We start from the raw sequence: 20450 nt of genomic DNA, 5'->3' as shown, positions 1-20450 counted from the left end.
ATCCGCTACAGTCCTCCGCTCTACCAACTCCGCTAAGGCTGGGGAACATTAGTCCGTAAAGAAGGGGGGGGGGAAAGGGGAGAAAGGGGGAAGAAGGGGGGGAAAAGGAGGAGGAAAAGGAAGAAAAATTGGGAGGACGCAGGTTCGAATCCAGCTGTGGACTTACTTGAATTTTGTCCAATGTCATTCAGTTATTGCCTTGGTGCTCTGAAACGATGTCAATGTGCTGCAACTCAAATCTAATTAAACTATAATGTGATTTTGATCAACTTTTAATGCACCATCACATTAGGCTACTTGTGTAAAATGGAAGAGACAGGTTTACAATCCCACCTCAAGCATGTTGGTAAATATATGCAATGCATGGTTTTAAAACTGGGTCTTTATTATTGTAATAGGGAAAGAAAGTATGCACTTTAAATATTTAGTTTTTTTAGGCTATCTCAAAAGTGGGTAATGCCCTAAAGAAAAGTTGAAAGTAATGATTGAATGAGTGATAACTGATTTGAGCACTTTATTGGTCATTCAGTCAAGTATAAAACGTATTGGCTATAATGTATTATGTAGTAGATTTAAATATCATGGTATTATCAAAGACACGAAGAGAGAATACATTTCAAATAAATTCATCATTTACAAAAACAAAACGATTAGACAATGTGCAATCTAAATCAAATAAAGAACACAGTGGACAATGAATAATAATAAACAGCAATGAAAGGAAGAAAAAGAAGAAAAGAGACAGAGAGGGTCCTTTGAATGAGAGTTCACTTGTCTGATCCCAGAGTGTCCAATCACAGCTAGAGAGCAGGAGCTGACACAACCAAATGGCAGCATCAGAAAGGGTCAGTGTGAGTGTAACTTTGTGTAGATCAGTGTCGAGTGTGTGTGGTGAGTGTAACTTTGTGTAGATCAGTGTCGAGTGTGTGTGGTGTGCAAAAAGCTGGCATCTGTATGCTGCCATCATGCTGGCGTCAGCAGCTCCTGGGTCCAGGTCTTGATGATGGTGGGTTGTGTTGGAGGCGAGCAGGCTCTGCAGACACCACACTGACACTTCACCACTGTAGGGAAAACACAAACATGGGACACATCAGACTGATAGATACACGTTGTAGATGATAGATGAAAAGAGACATAGTTGGCATGGATTAAACAGGATGAATCACATTTTTGATGTAGATCCTGGACCTGTTTTAATGCCAGGTGTAAATTGAATCCAGCTAAGTAAGTAAGCAATTAACTAAGAAAGTAACGTTTATTTGTAATGTTTATTTATATAGCACCTTTCACAGAGCAGTCACATTGACTGGTGATGTAGGGATGGATCAGGTCACAGATTTACACAGGTGCCTGACCATGCAGGGCTTTATAAGTGATTACAAGAACCTTAAACTTGATGGAAGCCAATGTAAGGAAGCTAAGATGGATGTGATGTGACATGTCGTGCTGGACTAAGCAGCTGTGTCCACAGGGAACGTCTGTTTGAGCTGCCAGCGCCTTTCTGCAATTCATTCTCTATGGTAAGGACGCTCTAGGAGCGCTCCTCTTCCCAGCACCGCACCTGGTGTTTAAACGCTCTCGATGGCTAGTGTTTTTGGGCAGGGTGCTCTGGGCGCCTCAAGCAGAGAAAAGTTACACTTTTGGAGAGGCAGGCTACTCATCAATGTCAATTTTTTTCAGCAGCAACAAATAAATGCTGTGTCTGTGCACGTTGGAAGCACTCTGGACATGATTTCCAAAGCATTCTGACCTGGGAAAAAAACAAAAAACAAAAAAACAATCCCTGTGGGCATGCGGCCTTAGTCAACAGCAGTGTACTGGACCATTTGTAGACAGTCCAGGGACCGGTGAGGCATGTCAAAAGGGAATTACAGTACTCCAGGTGGGATGATACAAAAGGCATCAATAATAATCTGTGTGACACAACAGACCTGAGTGTTTGTTTCTAAAATGGGTGTGTGTGTGTGTGTGTGTGTGTGTGTGTGGGGGGGGGGGGGGGGGGGGGGGTGGCATGTACAGGACAATGACTTAACTTGATCAAAGGACATAGCCTGATCAAAATAACACCAATATTTCTAAGATTAGACCATACAGTTAAACACTGAACAACCTTGGAAATTATTTTGTCTGAAGCAATAGTAATGACTTGAGTCTTGTCTGTGTGAGGTTGTTAAAACGTTTTTAACACAATCTGGACAGGAGACACAATCAGGTACTCACTGTCAGGAGTCGTGCAGGCTGGTCCACGCTCGCTGTAGCAGGTGGGATGTGTGCCTGTGCAGACAAGATGTGGTGTGCTGCTGGATGACGAGCAGGAGCTCCTTCAGATACTCCAATGCCTGGGACACGCTGTCTGGAGTGTAGGCGCTCACCTTGAGAAAGATACACAGAGGGAAAAATAAGTCCCAGTGAAATTAAATATGACTATTTCACCTTGTTGGCCAAGGAGGCATGAGTGGGTGAAGGTGAGGTCATACCTGAAGCCCTGCTTGGAGTAGAGGGTCACCTTGCTCCATCTTGCTGGGATACTTCAGTAATCCCTGAGCTGTGCAGATACCTGGCTGTGGCAGTCTGAAACACACAATGCACATACGGTAACTTAACTGGACTTGCATACATGTACCATCACATACTGTACCTGATGTTACAGTGTATTGTGTTAGGGTCATGTTGTTAACTTGAACATGGATAAGCCATATAATCTTACCTCATGGTCATGCCATCTCTCTTTTTTTGGGCAAGGAGCAGGTATGTTTCCCTCACTGGATGGCCATACCAGACACCCCAGTAGAGAGCCACTCAGTGTCACCTGCCATAGCCTTGTTGTTTCGTAATGACATCTGAAATTATGTACAGTAGACTAAATTATACTTACACAAACATACATTAGATACTAAAAACATACAAACAGAAACACAGGCATAGACAGGCATTTAATGTTTATATCAGTAGGCCTACCTGCTGTTACTTTTATCTGTGTATGAGTTTCTCATTATGCAGATTACTGATAACAAGGTTTACTATTTCTTATTTAGCTGTTAACGTTAACGTGAAGTTGGGTTCAGATAGCGAAAACACAGCCACAGCTAACGCTAGTTAGCTTCTCGTTACGTTATGCTGTGATATTTACGTCAAAGACCGCGATCAAAAATATGCGCAAATATCAACGATATGGCCAAAGTGGACGTGAAATATGTGTATTTAATTAAAACATGAAAAGGATCGGCAGTTGCTTACCTGTAACGTTGTGTAGGGATAATAATAAGAGCTAATGGCTAGCTATCCGTTAGCCAAACAAACCACACACTGGGGTACTTCCGGTGAAGAAGAAGAGGGCGGTGACCTCTCGGCGGTCGGATTCGCTGGGATTGGCTGAATGAAAGATTGGATTCGCCTTCTGATTGGATGGATTTGTGAAAGATTCACTTGGTCATTTGATAGGCTTCTGAATTATTAGGCTCGCCATGTGGTTGGTTCTTGAAAGATTAGGCTCGGCATGTGGTTGGCTTTAGAAAGATTGACTTCGCCCTGTGATTCGTCGACTTGTACAGACGAGCAGTGCTATCGAAGGGAGCAGGCTGGGGAACATTAGTCCGTAAAGAAGGGGGGGGGGAAAGGGGAGAAAGGGGGAAGAAGGGGGGGAAAAGGAGGAGGAAAAGGAAGAAAAATTGGGAGGACGCAGGTTCGAATCCAGCTGTGGACTTACTTGAATTTTGTCCAATGTCATTCAGTTATTGCCTTGGTGCTCTGAAACGATGTCAATGTGCTGCAACTCAAATCTAATTAAACTATAATGTGATTTTGATCAACTTTTAATGCACCATCACATTAGGCTACTTGTGTAAAATGGAAGAGACAGGTTTACAATCCCACCTCAAGCATGTTGGTAAATATATGCAATGCATGGTTTTAAAACTGGGTCTTTATTATTGTAATAGGGAAAGAAAGTATGCACTTTAAATATTTAGTTTTTTTAGGCTATCTCAAAAGTGGGTAATGCCCTAAAGAAAAGTTGAAAGTAATGATTGAATGAGTGATAACTGATTTGAGCACTTTATTGGTCATTCAGTCAAGTATAAAACGTATTGGCTATAATGTATTATGTAGTAGATTTAAATATCATGGTATTATCAAAGACACGAAGAGAGAATACATTTCAAATAAATTCATCATTTACAAAAACAAAACGATTAGACAATGTGCAATCTAAATCAAATAAAGAACACAGTGGACAATGAATAATAATAAACAGCAATGAAAGGAAGAAAAAGAAGAAAAGAGACAGAGAGGGTCCTTTGAATGAGAGTTCACTTGTCTGATCCCAGAGTGTCCAATCACAGCTAGAGAGCAGGAGCTGACACAACCAAATGGCAGCATCAGAAAGGGTCAGTGTGAGTGTAACTTTGTGTAGATCAGTGTCGAGTGTGTGTGGTGAGTGTAACTTTGTGTAGATCAGTGTCGAGTGTGTGTGGTGTGCAAAAAGCTGGCATCTGTATGCTGCCATCATGCTGGCGTCAGCAGCTCCTGGGTCCAGGTCTTGATGATGGTGGGTTGTGTTGGAGGCGAGCAGGCTCTGCAGACACCACACTGACACTTCACCACTGTAGGGAAAACACAAACATGGGACACATCAGACTGATAGATACACGTTGTAGATGATAGATGAAAAGAGACATAGTTGGCATGGATTAAACAGGATGAATCACATTTTTGATGTAGATCCTGGACCTGTTTTAATGCCAGGTGTAAATTGAATCCAGCTAAGTAAGTAAGCAATTAACTAAGAAAGTAACGTTTATTTGTAATGTTTATTTATATAGCACCTTTCACAGAGCAGTCACATTGACTGGTGATGTAGGGATGGATCAGGTCACAGATTTACACAGGTGCCTGACCATGCAGGGCTTTATAAGTGATTACAAGAACCTTAAACTTGATGGAAGCCAATGTAAGGAAGCTAAGATGGATGTGATGTGACATGTCGTGCTGGACTAAGCAGCTGTGTCCACAGGGAACGTCTGTTTGAGCTGCCAGCGCCTTTCTGCAATTCATTCTCTATGGTAAGGACGCTCTAGGAGCGCTCCTCTTCCCAGCACCGCACCTGGTGTTTAAACGCTCTCGATGGCTAGTGTTTTTGGGCAGGGTGCTCTGGGCGCCTCAAGCAGAGAAAAGTTACACTTTTGGAGAGGCAGGCTACTCATCAATGTCAATTTTTTTCAGCAGCAACAAATAAATGCTGTGTCTGTGCACGTTGGAAGCACTCTGGACATGATTTCCAAAGCATTCTGACCTGGGAAAAAAACAAAAAACAAAAAAACAATCCCTGTGGGCATGCGGCCTTAGTCAACAGCAGTGTACTGGACCATTTGTAGACAGTCCAGGGACCGGTGAGGCATGTCAAAAGGGAATTACAGTACTCCAGGTGGGATGATACAAAAGGCATCAATAATAATCTGTGTGACACAACAGACCTGAGTGTTTGTTTCTAAAATGGGTGTGTGTGTGTGTGTGTGTGTGTGTGTGTGGGGGGGGGGGGGGGGGGGGGGGTGGCATGTACAGGACAATGACTTAACTTGATCAAAGGACATAGCCTGATCAAAATAACACCAATATTTCTAAGATTAGACCATACAGTTAAACACTGAACAACCTTGGAAATTATTTTGTCTGAAGCAATAGTAATGACTTGAGTCTTGTCTGTGTGAGGTTGTTAAAACGTTTTTAACACAATCTGGACAGGAGACACAATCAGGTACTCACTGTCAGGAGTCGTGCAGGCTGGTCCACGCTCGCTGTAGCAGGTGGGATGTGTGCCTGTGCAGACAAGATGTGGTGTGCTGCTGGATGACGAGCAGGAGCTCCTTCAGATACTCCAATGCCTGGGACACGCTGTCTGGAGTGTAGGCGCTCACCTTGAGAAAGATACACAGAGGGAAAAATAAGTCCCAGTGAAATTAAATATGACTATTTCACCTTGTTGGCCAAGGAGGCATGAGTGGGTGAAGGTGAGGTCATACCTGAAGCCCTGCTTGGAGTAGAGGGTCACCTTGCTCCATCTTGCTGGGATACTTCAGTAATCCCTGAGCTGTGCAGATACCTGGCTGTGGCAGTCTGAAACACACAATGCACATACGGTAACTTAACTGGACTTGCATACATGTACCATCACATACTGTACCTGATGTTACAGTGTATTGTGTTAGGGTCATGTTGTTAACTTGAACATGGATAAGCCATATAATCTTACCTCATGGTCATGCCATCTCTCTTTTTTTGGGCAAGGAGCAGGTATGTTTCCCTCACTGGATGGCCATACCAGACACCCCAGTAGAGAGCCACTCAGTGTCACCTGCCATAGCCTTGTTGTTTCGTAATGACATCTGAAATTATGTACAGTAGACTAAATTATACTTACACAAACATACATTAGATACTAAAAACATACAAACAGAAACACAGGCATAGACAGGCATTTAATGTTTATATCAGTAGGCCTACCTGCTGTTACTTTTATCTGTGTATGAGTTTCTCATTATGCAGATTACTGATAACAAGGTTTACTATTTCTTATTTAGCTGTTAACGTTAACGTGAAGTTGGGTTCAGATAGCGAAAACACAGCCACAGCTAACGCTAGTTAGCTTCTCGTTACGTTATGCTGTGATATTTACGTCAAAGACCGCGATCAAAAATATGCGCAAATATCAACGATATGGCCAAAGTGGACGTGAAATATGTGTATTTAATTAAAACATGAAAAGGATCGGCAGTTGCTTACCTGTAACGTTGTGTAGGGATAATAATAAGAGCTAATGGCTAGCTATCCGTTAGCCAAACAAACCACACACTGGGGTACTTCCGGTGAAGAAGAAGAGGGCGGTGACCTCTCGGCGGTCGGATTCGCTGGGATTGGCTGAATGAAAGATTGGATTCGCCTTCTGATTGGATGGATTTGTGAAAGATTCACTTGGTCATTTGATAGGCTTCTGAATTATTAGGCTCGCCATGTGGTTGGTTCTTGAAAGATTAGGCTCGGCATGTGGTTGGCTTTAGAAAGATTGACTTCGCCCTGTGATTCGTCGACTTGTACAGACGAGCAGTGCTATCGAAGGGAGCTAGGCTGGGGAACATTAGTCCGTAAAGAAGGGGGGGGGGAAAGGGGAGAAAGGGGGAAGAAGGGGGGGAAAAGGAGGAGGAAAAGGAAGAAAAATTGGGAGGACGCAGGTTCGAATCCAGCTGTGGACTTACTTGAATTTTGTCCAATGTCATTCAGTTATTGCCTTGGTGCTCTGAAACGATGTCAATGTGCTGCAACTCAAATCTAATTAAACTATAATGTGATTTTGATCAACTTTTAATGCACCATCACATTAGGCTACTTGTGTAAAATGGAAGAGACAGGTTTACAATCCCACCTCAAGCATGTTGGTAAATATATGCAATGCATGGTTTTAAAACTGGGTCTTTATTATTGTAATAGGGAAAGAAAGTATGCACTTTAAATATTTAGTTTTTTTAGGCTATCTCAAAAGTGGGTAATGCCCTAAAGAAAAGTTGAAAGTAATGATTGAATGAGTGATAACTGATTTGAGCACTTTATTGGTCATTCAGTCAAGTATAAAACGTATTGGCTATAATGTATTATGTAGTAGATTTAAATATCATGGTATTATCAAAGACACGAAGAGAGAATACATTTCAAATAAATTCATCATTTACAAAAACAAAACGATTAGACAATGTGCAATCTAAATCAAATAAAGAACACAGTGGACAATGAATAATAATAAACAGCAATGAAAGGAAGAAAAAGAAGAAAAGAGACAGAGAGGGTCCTTTGAATGAGAGTTCACTTGTCTGATCCCAGAGTGTCCAATCACAGCTAGAGAGCAGGAGCTGACACAACCAAATGGCAGCATCAGAAAGGGTCAGTGTGAGTGTAACTTTGTGTAGATCAGTGTCGAGTGTGTGTGGTGAGTGTAACTTTGTGTAGATCAGTGTCGAGTGTGTGTGGTGTGCAAAAAGCTGGCATCTGTATGCTGCCATCATGCTGGCGTCAGCAGCTCCTGGGTCCAGGTCTTGATGATGGTGGGTTGTGTTGGAGGCGAGCAGGCTCTGCAGACACCACACTGACACTTCACCACTGTAGGGAAAACACAAACATGGGACACATCAGACTGATAGATACACGTTGTAGATGATAGATGAAAAGAGACATAGTTGGCATGGATTAAACAGGATGAATCACATTTTTGATGTAGATCCTGGACCTGTTTTAATGCCAGGTGTAAATTGAATCCAGCTAAGTAAGTAAGCAATTAACTAAGAAAGTAACGTTTATTTGTAATGTTTATTTATATAGCACCTTTCACAGAGCAGTCACATTGACTGGTGATGTAGGGATGGATCAGGTCACAGATTTACACAGGTGCCTGACCATGCAGGGCTTTATAAGTGATTACAAGAACCTTAAACTTGATGGAAGCCAATGTAAGGAAGCTAAGATGGATGTGATGTGACATGTCGTGCTGGACTAAGCAGCTGTGTCCACAGGGAACGTCTGTTTGAGCTGCCAGCGCCTTTCTGCAATTCATTCTCTATGGTAAGGACGCTCTAGGAGCGCTCCTCTTCCCAGCACCGCACCTGGTGTTTAAACGCTCTCGATGGCTAGTGTTTTTGGGCAGGGTGCTCTGGGCGCCTCAAGCAGAGAAAAGTTACACTTTTGGAGAGGCAGGCTACTCATCAATGTCAATTTTTTTCAGCAGCAACAAATAAATGCTGTGTCTGTGCACGTTGGAAGCACTCTGGACATGATTTCCAAAGCATTCTGACCTGGGAAAAAAACAAAAAACAAAAAAACAATCCCTGTGGGCATGCGGCCTTAGTCAACAGCAGTGTACTGGACCATTTGTAGACAGTCCAGGGACCGGTGAGGCATGTCAAAAGGGAATTACAGTACTCCAGGTGGGATGATACAAAAGGCATCAATAATAATCTGTGTGACACAACAGACCTGAGTGTTTGTTTCTAAAATGGGTGTGTGTGTGTGTGTGTGTGTGTGTGTGTGGGGGGGGGGGGGGGGGGGGGGGTGGCATGTACAGGACAATGACTTAACTTGATCAAAGGACATAGCCTGATCAAAATAACACCAATATTTCTAAGATTAGACCATACAGTTAAACACTGAACAACCTTGGAAATTATTTTGTCTGAAGCAATAGTAATGACTTGAGTCTTGTCTGTGTGAGGTTGTTAAAACGTTTTTAACACAATCTGGACAGGAGACACAATCAGGTACTCACTGTCAGGAGTCGTGCAGGCTGGTCCACGCTCGCTGTAGCAGGTGGGATGTGTGCCTGTGCAGACAAGATGTGGTGTGCTGCTGGATGACGAGCAGGAGCTCCTTCAGATACTCCAATGCCTGGGACACGCTGTCTGGAGTGTAGGCGCTCACCTTGAGAAAGATACACAGAGGGAAAAATAAGTCCCAGTGAAATTAAATATGACTATTTCACCTTGTTGGCCAAGGAGGCATGAGTGGGTGAAGGTGAGGTCATACCTGAAGCCCTGCTTGGAGTAGAGGGTCACCTTGCTCCATCTTGCTGGGATACTTCAGTAATCCCTGAGCTGTGCAGATACCTGGCTGTGGCAGTCTGAAACACACAATGCACATACGGTAACTTAACTGGACTTGCATACATGTACCATCACATACTGTACCTGATGTTACAGTGTATTGTGTTAGGGTCATGTTGTTAACTTGAACATGGATAAGCCATATAATCTTACCTCATGGTCATGCCATCTCTCTTTTTTTGGGCAAGGAGCAGGTATGTTTCCCTCACTGGATGGCCATACCAGACACCCCAGTAGAGAGCCACTCAGTGTCACCTGCCATAGCCTTGTTGTTTCGTAATGACATCTGAAATTATGTACAGTAGACTAAATTATACTTACACAAACATACATTAGATACTAAAAACATACAAACAGAAACACAGGCATAGACAGGCATTTAATGTTTATATCAGTAGGCCTACCTGCTGTTACTTTTATCTGTGTATGAGTTTCTCATTATGCAGATTACTGATAACAAGGTTTACTATTTCTTATTTAGCTGTTAACGTTAACGTGAAGTTGGGTTCAGATAGCGAAAACACAGCCACAGCTAACGCTAGTTAGCTTCTCGTTACGTTATGCTGTGATATTTACGTCAAAGACCGCGATCAAAAATATGCGCAAATATCAACGATATGGCCAAAGTGGACGTGAAATATGTGTATTTAATTAAAACATGAAAAGGATCGGCAGTTGCTTACCTGTAACGTTGTGTAGGGATAATAATAAGAGCTAATGGCTAGCTATCCGTTAGCCAAACAAACCACACACTGGGGTACTTCCGGTGAAGAAGAAGAGGGCGGTGACCTCTCGGCGGTCGGATTCGCTGGGATTGGCTGAATGAAAGATTGGATTCGCCTTCTGATTGGATGGATTTGTGAAAGATTCACTTGGTCATTTGATAGGCTTCTGAATTATTAGGCTCGCCATGTGGTTGGTTCTTGAAAGATTAGGCTCGGCATGTGGTTGGCTTTAGAAAGATTGACTTCGCCCTGTGATTCGTCGACTTGTACAGACGAGCAGTGCTATCGAAGGGAGCTGCACTGGGTCAGGGAAACATACTACAAATTCACAAACAAACACGATGGAACTGGAAAAGCATCCCAGTCAGAAGTCGGTTCAGGGAATAGTCTCGGACGTTACAGCGGTGTTGTCGAGCAGACGGTAGCATGTTGTCGAGCAGAAGGTAGCATTGTACATTATTTCACAGGGTGAAGCTGAACCAGAAACAAAATGGCGGCGTACATTAGCCGCAATGGAGGGGAATTAGCTCAAATGGTAGAGCGCCCGCTGCGCGAGGCGCAAACGGGAGGTAGCGGGATCGATGCCCGCATTCTCCAAAAACACTTTTTCCCGTTCTTTGACATGCAACATTTTACATCAGGCAACCATCACGATAACGTTAAGCAAAATCAGTTTAAGTTGTCAGAAATGCCGTTATGTATTGCTTTTAAAGAACTTACCTGTTACTCTAAACTTTGATGTCTAACCTTACCACACCCAACGTGAGCTAACGTGAACAGTAACGTTATGCTAAATTGAAAGCCAACTTGCGCTATCATATTGTGCAAGGGGCGGGCATAATGCCCTGCATTATGCACTCAAGTATGCGGAAGCAAAATTTTGTTTACTGCTAATATGATACGAGTTTGAAGTGTTTAGCATAACCTTAACTAATGTTACCTTTTTCATATGGTTGATGTAATTAAGCTAACGACACGTGTAGGGCACCTGCCCATATACAAGCGTCTCAACTTGCTAGCATGCTAATGAATAGCCTCGACGCGTAGAGGCCCTATTTAATATAGCATTAGCTCAGTGGTAGAGGCTACCATGCGAACACAACGTCAACGTTAACGGTACTTACATGACTGGAACAGGTAGAGGTAGCCTGACGTTACCACGTTTCACAAGATATAGCTAATGTATCTTATTAGATACAGGGGGGTTAAATCACCATGTGATTACCGAGCGCGGCGCACGCTGCCCCAGGGGATGGGTCAAATGCGGAGAACAAATTTCACACATTGTGTGACAATCAGTGGGACTTTACCTTTACCTTACATTATTTAGAACACGTCCAAAATGCAATTTTTGGCATGCATTTGACAGTGTGACAAAATAACGTTACAGACTGAACTAAAAACAAGGCTAGGTCGGAACCTAGCAGGTCAGCCGATAAAGCGTCCATGAGCCTGCCCTGTTGTAGCAGCGTTGTTAATGTAGACTGGGTTCTTGGTGATGTTCAAAGTCCTGATGATGTCATAGACATTGTGACATCATCAGTGATGTCATCAGTGACATCATTATTGACCAAAATAATTTTATGACATCACTGATGATGTCATAGGCATTGTGACATCATTGTGATGTCATCAGTGATGCAAAGTTGGCAACTGTGCTGCGCATGCCAATAGCGCAGAGATGATGTCATGCACTGATGATGTCACAATGCCATCAGTGATGTCACGCGTGTCACGCAAGCAATTTGTTTTTGGTTACACTCGTGCAATTGTGACATCACTGATGATGTCATAGACATTGTGACATCATTGTGATGTCATCGGCACTGATGATGCCATAGGCATTGTGACATCATCAGTGATGTCACTCGAAGCGCTGGCCAAGAACCTAAATTGGTGACCAATGGGGATGATGGCTGGGCAAGTTTGTGAAATTATGGGATGAGAATGTAAAATTATAGACAACAAATCGCCTTAGCTTCTGCTAGTGTAGTGTAGAGGAGCACACAGAGGCAGCTGTTCAGTCCTGCCCTGCTCAACTGCCCAGGATCAGTTTCAAATATGGGCACACAACCTTTGACGTGACAGCTAGCTTCTAAAAACAGAAGTGACTCCAGCTAGATTAGGACCCTGCACCCACTGTAGCGAGAGCAGCAGGCCTAGCCTGTGGTTATCCTTCCCTGCCATCCCTGACAGAAGAATCGGTATTACCTATATAATAAAGTAAAGCATCCCAGTGCATAAACATTGTCCCCTGCTTTTGACATGTATGTGCATCCTAAAGATCTACATGATAGATTATATCAGTTAAATCAATACATACGTGGATACATGTGGAAGTAACCTGCAGATTACAAAGTGTCCACTAGAGTCCCATAGACAAAGGACCCTTTTTGGAGGATACCAGACTTGCACATGTGGATTTCACATGTTAAAGGTAAAAGAAACATAATTTCCGTATGTGCACAAATTGTTTTTACCTGTAAGTTGAATTAATTAATTTTTGCTTTTCTAGACTCAGTCAATCAGTCATCCTGTGACTTCAGCACCAACCTCTTCCATGGCCTCTCCCCCAGTGCAGAGTCCCCAGAAGCCTGCGCTGGCATTGTCAATGGTAATCATTTCCTATTACTCAATTTAATTTACTGCTGACAGTTTAAATGTTATTCTTTATTAGACATGCTTTATTTTATTTTTTTACTTGTTTCTTTCAGTTTGATAGACCACACTTTGGTGGGCCACAATGTGCAGCTGCCAAGCTTAATTTAGTGGCCCGGAAGACTGGCCAGGTATTTATGATATAAAAAAAAAAAAAAAAAAACGTAACGGACAAGCCCGTCTTTTATTGTCACACGAACACCACAGTACATGCATGCGGCCACAACACACTCATGCTGACGGTGGCCGGTGAAAAGTGTCCTCTGCATTTAACCCATCCAGGCATGTCCTTTCCTCCGAGGGGCAGGCCATGAGCAGTGGTCGCTTTCTCGTACAGCACCCGGGGACCAACTTCGGATGTTGTCGTCACTGGTCGGATGACGATGACGATCTGATCTTCTGCATGTTTTTGGTGGGGGGGTTATATACGGAGGAACCCCCTGGGGGGAGCACGGGGAGAACATGCAAACTCCACACAGAGAGAAAGGCCCTTTCGACGAGATAACCCACCTGGGCAGTAGGCACTGAGGATATGGGGGGAACACAACCACAGCGCCCACAGTGTCCCAGGCGAGAATCGAACCCAGGACCTTCTGACTGTGAGGCGACAGCGCTACCGACTGCGCCACCGTACCCCTATAATATAATAGAGGCTGAATAGCTTTGTGTGTATTACTGTGTGTAAATATGTTTGTCTAACTATGTCTTTTTATTTTTGGAAATATTTTGCAGCAACTGTACTCCTCAATGTACTGTCACCACTGCTGGACCTGCTATGTCCCCTGTGAGGAACCCCGCCATGGACCCTCCCAGTCTTGCTCCATCCTCTGTGAGGACCACCACTCCAGCGACTCCCAGCCAGACTAAAGCCTCCATGACCAGCACTCCCTGCCCTGCTGTGACTGAGATATTGCCTGTCTCCATGTCTCTGGAGTCTGGACACATCTTCAGCTGTAAGTTATTGCTGTACAATAGAATGCTTATGTTTAAATCATCTCATAATAATTCATTCAGTTAACCTGTTTACATTTCTGGCATTGTGTACTTTTTTTGGCACCTTACTGATAATCTTTTATTTTACATTGTCTTTCTTTTGTATGTTTGCACTCTTTCCTACTTTGCACTGCAACTGCTGCACAGCAATTTTCCTTGGGATTAAATTATGTTCTATCCCATCTTATCTAATGGGTGAATAGCTTTGTGTGTATTACTGTGTGTAAATATGTTTGTCTAATTACGTCTTATTATTTTTGGGAATATTTTGCAGCAACTGTCCTCTAAAATCAGTACAACAGTGACTATCACCAACACTACTGTCACCACTGCAAGCCCTGCGCTGTCCTCTGTGAGGACCACCACCCCAGCCCTTCTAAAGCCTCCATGAGGACCAGCACTCCCTGCCTTGCTGTGCCTGTTTCCATGTCTCTGGACACCACATCTTCGGCTGTAAGTTATTGCTGTACAATAGAATGCTTATGTTTAAATCATCTCATAATAATCAATTCAATTCCTTTTTCAACTATTTTAAGGTAGTATTACATTTCCAATAATTGTCATGTACAATTCCTGTGCAGGATCAGAGGTGGATTGCCTCCACTCTCTACCATGCCAGAAAGCTACAAACTAACCTGAAGCTCTGGTATGAGCCCCCGGCACCATCACTGATTTACCATCAGGTTACAACACCAGACCGCTTTTTCAGCCACCGGTGTGGATGCCATATCACCAGTGGAAGGTGAGGGTGGTCTGCCCAACCTGTGGGAAACAGCTCACTGGATATGGTGTGCACAAGAAGGTGCGCAAAGTGCTGGACAATGACAGCTTCTACCTGCTGGTGTGTTGCATAACATATCTGTCCACCAGTCAGACTGTTCGTAACCAGCTCGACCTGCCCCATCAGAAGATGTTACGCCTGATCCTGACACAGAAGTAAGTGTAATGAGCTAATCTATTGAGTTGCTTTAAATTATCTTATTATTAATATAGAAGCACTAAGTGATTATTCAAATTTGTTTGCACAAAGATATGCCTGTCATCCAACTGCTGCGGGACCGGACACTTGGGAACAGCCCTACACGACTGGTGAAGCAGCTGACAGAGAACTATTATATGGGGAGGAATCGCTGAATCGCTTAGCCAATTACCTGGAGGAGTGTGCCACCTTTGTGAACCATCCCAGTCTGTTCCCAGTGCACTTCCAGGAGCCACCTGAACCCATAGCTGTACCCACCAGTCGCTGGGTGTTATCTGTGTATGCCAAGGTCATCATCAGTCGGTTGGATCACATCAAGGCCACCATCACTTCCACCTTTGGGTCGATTTTGAAAATGGACTCGAGCAAAAAGGTATTAAGCAGTGGTGAAAGAACTATTTAGATTGTTACTTTTTAGATTTTTACTTAATTAAACATAGCAATACCACACCATAAAATATTATAATAATATATTATTGGATTATTACCGATACATTAACAGGAAACCATGTGGTAGAGCTGATTTGTTTTAGTGTTGGGTAGTTTAGTCTATAACAATGCATTATATTTTATAAACTGTTCACGTTTCTTTGTAAAATCTTAAACTACACTACTTAACTAGACTAAAATGGACTGGAGTAAAAGTATAAAATAGTATAATGAAAAACAAGTTTGTTCGAGGTATTCAAGGGTTTTTATTGTCATTATACAATGATTGCACAATAATACCTCAACACTGGGTGACTGTACTGAGCTACTTTCTGCCACTGGTAAGTTCATGATAAACTAATGATAGCTAACATGTTCTCAGTCAGTACTTTCTTTTTGTGTCATTTCAGGGATGGGAAAGGGGACTGCATTCTGGATGACGTCTGTGGGCAATGAGATTGGCCAGATCCTCATCAGCATCCTCACTGTTGAGGAGGGAGCAGGTCTCGACCTGATGGTGGCGGGCCTCATGAAGAGGTACAGCCTCTTCAAAGGACCTCTACGTGGACTCCCACTGCTGTGTCAAGGCAGGGCAGAGCAAATTGCAGGCAAGGTTTGGACAGTGGCCTGCGCTCCATATCAGGCTTGACATGGCATTTCATGCGGAGGATGTCTGCTGGGTCCACCACAGATGCCCACCCACTGTATGCCACATTTATGTCCTGCCTGTCTGCCCCTTATAGAATGCATACAAGTCCAGCACTACTGCTTGTAAGAAACAGTCAAAGTCAAAGACATTAAATTCACAGATCACAGCTAGAACCATGCAGGGTTAAGAAATCCACAGGACAGGAGTATCCACCAAGTTCTTCATACAATTATTTAGAAGGACATAAGAAAACATATCCACCTTATTTCTAGCTGCCATGATGCCTTATGTGAAATATGGGTGCCTCTTCCAGTGTAATCCTCCCAGCCCCCTCCCACCGTTATGTTGTTGACACAGACACAACATAACATATATAACAAGAGCCCATCTGTAAACAATGTTTCAAAGCTGCAGGCAGGCGAACTGCGAACGGAGCAAATCACATCCAGTTGCCCAAAAATCTTGCAGATAAATATCCTGAGTCGTTCAAAGAGCAACAGAAATAGCGAATGTGATCGATAACATTATTACATTTCCTCAAATAAGTCGTGAAACGAGTGGTTTTTTTTCAGCGTTGGAGTTTTGAGGAAATGCGCCAGCTGCAACAATCAGTCACGATCTAGACTGGACCTTGCTCCATAATTATTTTACAGCGTGGCATTCAAAAATAAGGTAGATAAAGACAAGATAAGATCAAATTAAAGGGATTTCAAAGACAAAGCATTTTCTCCCAAGTCAAACTCCTCTCATACTTGCTGACCTGTAGTACTTGTTTGCTTTGGCAGCTTCTGATCAAGACAAAAAATTATAAAGTATTGTCAGAAAAAACAAGTTGTCTTTTAAAATACCCAGTTGTATAATGACATTTGCATCTCGGGCAGTGTAGTGCAGGGAAAGAATTCAAACAAATGGCAATTTATAAAACCACAGTTTTAAAGTAGTTTCCCCAACACCGACAGCAGCCTCTCATCATGTGGTAGGTTGTGGGTTCAAATCCAGGCTTTTCTTTTCCAAAGTCTTAAAACCTCAAAAACAAGGGTCAGAAATTTCCAGTATAGAACTCGTCCATTGTGATTTACTTCAAACAGCAATTTCTGAAGCTCTCCATCCAGACTGTTATTTACATTGTAATGACATTTTTATATTGATTTTCGCTGTGAATGCGTTCGTGTTTTAGGTCACTTGAGTGTCTGAAACTGCTCCCACATTGGTCACAGTGGAAGGGCTTCTCTCCAGCGTGAATGCGTTTGTGTTATTAGGTGAGTTGACTGACTGCAACTGCTCCCACATTGGTCACAGTGGAAGGGCTTCTCTCCAGTGTGGATGCGTTTGTGTGTTGTTAGGTGACGTGAGTCTCTGAAACTGCTCCCACATTGGTCACAGTGGAAGGGCTTCTCTCCGGTGTGAATGCGTTTGTGTGTTGTTAGGCGACTTGAGTGTCTGAAACTGCTCCCACATTGGTCACAGTGGAAGGGCTTCTCTCCAGTGTGAATGCGTTTGTGTCTTGTTAGGCTACTTGAGCCACTGAAACTGCTCCCACATTGGTCACAGTGGAAAGACTTCTCTCCAGTGTGGATGTGTTGCTATCCTCTTAGGTTACTTGAGTGTCTGAAAGATTTCCCACACTGCTGACAGGAGTAAGATCTCTCCCGAGTGAACTCTCTGATGATGCTTTAAGCTGTGAAGTCTTGTGAATGTTTTGTCACACTGCTGACAGTGGTGACGTCTGGGTCCGCTGGTGTCTCTCTGTTTCCACAGAGAAACATATAAAGAAAGCATTAGGACAGAGAGTGTGAGAATGTGTTGCAACTTCACTGATACGAGGATATTTTTCTCACCTCTTCTGAAGGATCCATTTCAAAAATGTTCCTCTCCTCTGACAGATGTCTGTCTTCCCGCCAATCAGCTCTAACATCATCAAACAGAGACAGACGGTAAGGCAGGGAACACCCACAAAAACAACAATTAACAGTAAGCACAATTAGAAGGTTTACAATGCCCACCGCTGTTTTAACAGAAGAAGACCTTACATTTTATTCACTTGCAGTAACTGCTCCATGGATTATACATTATGTATGTCAAGTTGAAGAGTGGCGACTGCCTGGTAATCAATTTCATGGTGAAGCATTGTGGATCATCAAAAAACTTTAAATAGGCTAGATGTTTTTTATACAGCTCGGTCGCTGCCTGCAAGACAATGGCACGTTTTGGGTTTTAATCAGCAGGCAGACAGCACAACTGGCTGCGCAGTGTGAGGGATGTCAACTGAACCGATAACCGTTTAACCGATAACCAACCGTTTCAACATTAACAGATTAATACTATCGGTTAAACGGTTAAAAAACGTCTGTTGGTGCCCTTTAACACACGTGACATGCCATGTGGGTGAGCGGCGCAAATGCAAGTACAATTTTCACAGGATGGCATTGGTGGGGCAAGTGCCTGATAATCATGTTGTTGTTTCCCTCCGATCTTCAGGTACGGGTACATCAGTGCGTTCATCATTGTGGTTGATAGTAAAACATTACTTCTTCACTGGCTCATTCGGTCTCTCTCGCTCTCTCTCTCTGCCTGTCTGCACCTTCATCGTGCACACGCACGCATACGCGCACACTGAATGATGAAACACGCGGAACAATTTAGTTTTTACCGTGTTCCAAAGATGCAGACATGAAGCGGTCTAATTGGTGATTGAAAAGTATCAATCAATGTTACTCTTTACCATCCAACACATGCCAGTTCAGAGAAATTGTTTCGCAACGAGAGACGGATTGTCTGTCAGGATGTGTAGAGCTGCACCGTCAAATGACAGACATGATAGAGCCAGAGCCAGATCCATTTGTATGCTCTGCATTGATTAACACTGACTGCCAGCTATATTATTGAACATACTAACTTACTTATCAAACTTTTATTGCATAAATAGAGCAGGTAGTTTTTTTTTTACTTTTATGGTTGAAAAACATGAAAATTAACTATCTATCTAGCTATCTCACCTTAGCCCCTGTTACACCACTCTTATGCCAGTAGCCTACACCTGTGAGCAGTGAGTACAAGATGGCATTCCAATGTGTGGATTTCATGCTTTTATCGGCAAAAAAGTGGATTTTATACAAACGTGTGGGTCTACCACTACACTACCACATTGGAGAAAAGACTTTCACCGTTCCAAACCCGTCTTCACCTGTAGACCTGTATTCACTTCATTGCCCAGCTAAGTTAAGTCATGTCTAGAGATGGTGGTATAGACCTGTCTTCACTTCACTGCCCAGCTAAGTTAAGTCATGTCTACAGACGGTGGTATAGACCTGTCTTCACTTCACTGCCCAGCTAAGTTAAGTCATGTCTACAGACGGTGGTATAGACCTGTCTTCACTTCACTGCCCAGCTAAGTTAAGTCATGTCTACAGATGGTGGTATAGGCAGAGGGGAAAGCATCAATGGGGAATCGCATGGTTAGTAGCAGGGATCTTATCCTAGGGGCATAAGAGCTGTGTAACAGGGCTATGCTCAGCCCAGATTACAGTGATATGCTGCATGTCAAGAGCAAAGTAAAACAACCATCAGAAGAAGCTTGTTTTGATCGAAACGTAAATACAATAAATCTACTGAGAGAAGTCTTTATGGAGTGTGCCGACACTGCCGACTCTACTTCTTTTACCATCTGATAGATGAAGATTTCCGCACACTTTTTCAGTCCAGAGATTATATGTTGGGGATCATTTTTTAAGCACTTAAGTGTGATACATTTAATTGCTGCTGTCAGCAATATTTGTCAGAGATATCTTTCAGATCTTCCATCAATGCCTTCTGGTATTACGCCCAGCAGTGCCACCTTTGGATCTTCTGTGACATTTTGGTGGAATACTTCTGTAAAAGCCTCAAATATCTCTCTCTCCAAAATGTTTTCAATTTGGGGCACGTCCAAAATATGTGGGTATGGTTGCCAATTTGTCTACCACAATTTCTCCAACATTTATGTGAGTGTGTTGGGCCCATCTTAGCCACTATTTCTGGTGTCTGAAAAAATCTCATGATTACCTTCCATTTGAACTCCCTCCAGGTATTTAAATTGGTTACTAAATGTGCTTCAGTGCAAATTTCTTCCCCTGTGTCATGTGATATGTCTGTGTTCATTTCAGATGCCCATCTCTCTTTTATCTGTATTATTCAAATCCATGCCTAAAATATTTGGTAAATGACCTACAGTAGTATGACTTTCTTATCATTGTTCCCTGTTTGTAGTCTTATCAAGAACTCTTCAACTGGAGTGGGCTCCAAGACTTTCTCCCATTATTTGTGTTTTGTTAAAAAGTCACTTGATTTTAAGTATCTGAAAAAGTCTGTATTAGGAAGTGTAAATTCCTCTCAACTGTTGATTT

The 20450-nt window shown here is 42.9% G+C and overlaps 1 protein-coding gene across 2 annotated transcripts; it reads left to right on the top strand.

Moving 5' to 3' along the window:
* Nucleotides 1-10707: 10707 nt before the first annotated feature.
* LOC310797885 (uncharacterized protein) lies at nucleotides 10708-20244 on the top strand. 2 transcript variants are annotated; one of them, XM_083660323.1, is made up of 7 exons: nucleotides 10708-10803; nucleotides 12876-12974; nucleotides 13751-13971; nucleotides 14286-14464; nucleotides 14593-14947; nucleotides 15042-15363; nucleotides 15830-20244. In XM_083660323.1, exons 5-7 carry the CDS (start codon nucleotides 14733-14735, stop codon nucleotides 15857-15859), a joined length of 567 nt encoding a protein of 188 aa, XP_083516449.1. In that variant the 5' UTR covers nucleotides 10708-10803; nucleotides 12876-12974; nucleotides 13751-13971; nucleotides 14286-14464; nucleotides 14593-14732; the 3' UTR covers nucleotides 15860-20244. The 2 variants fall into 2 exon arrangements, with proteins under 2 accessions (XP_083516449.1, XP_083516448.1); XM_083660322.1 differs by lacking the exon at nucleotides 10708-10803 and adding an exon at nucleotides 12585-12797.
* Nucleotides 20245-20450: the final 206 nt, after the last annotated feature.

Source organism: Poromitra crassiceps (genome assembly GCF_964638095.1).
Source record: "Poromitra crassiceps genome assembly, chromosome: 2".
NCBI lineage: Eukaryota > Metazoa > Chordata > Actinopteri > Beryciformes > Melamphaidae > Poromitra > Poromitra crassiceps.
The sequence above is the reverse complement of the archived record's forward strand: the minus strand, read 5'-3'. Positions and strand labels throughout refer to the sequence as shown.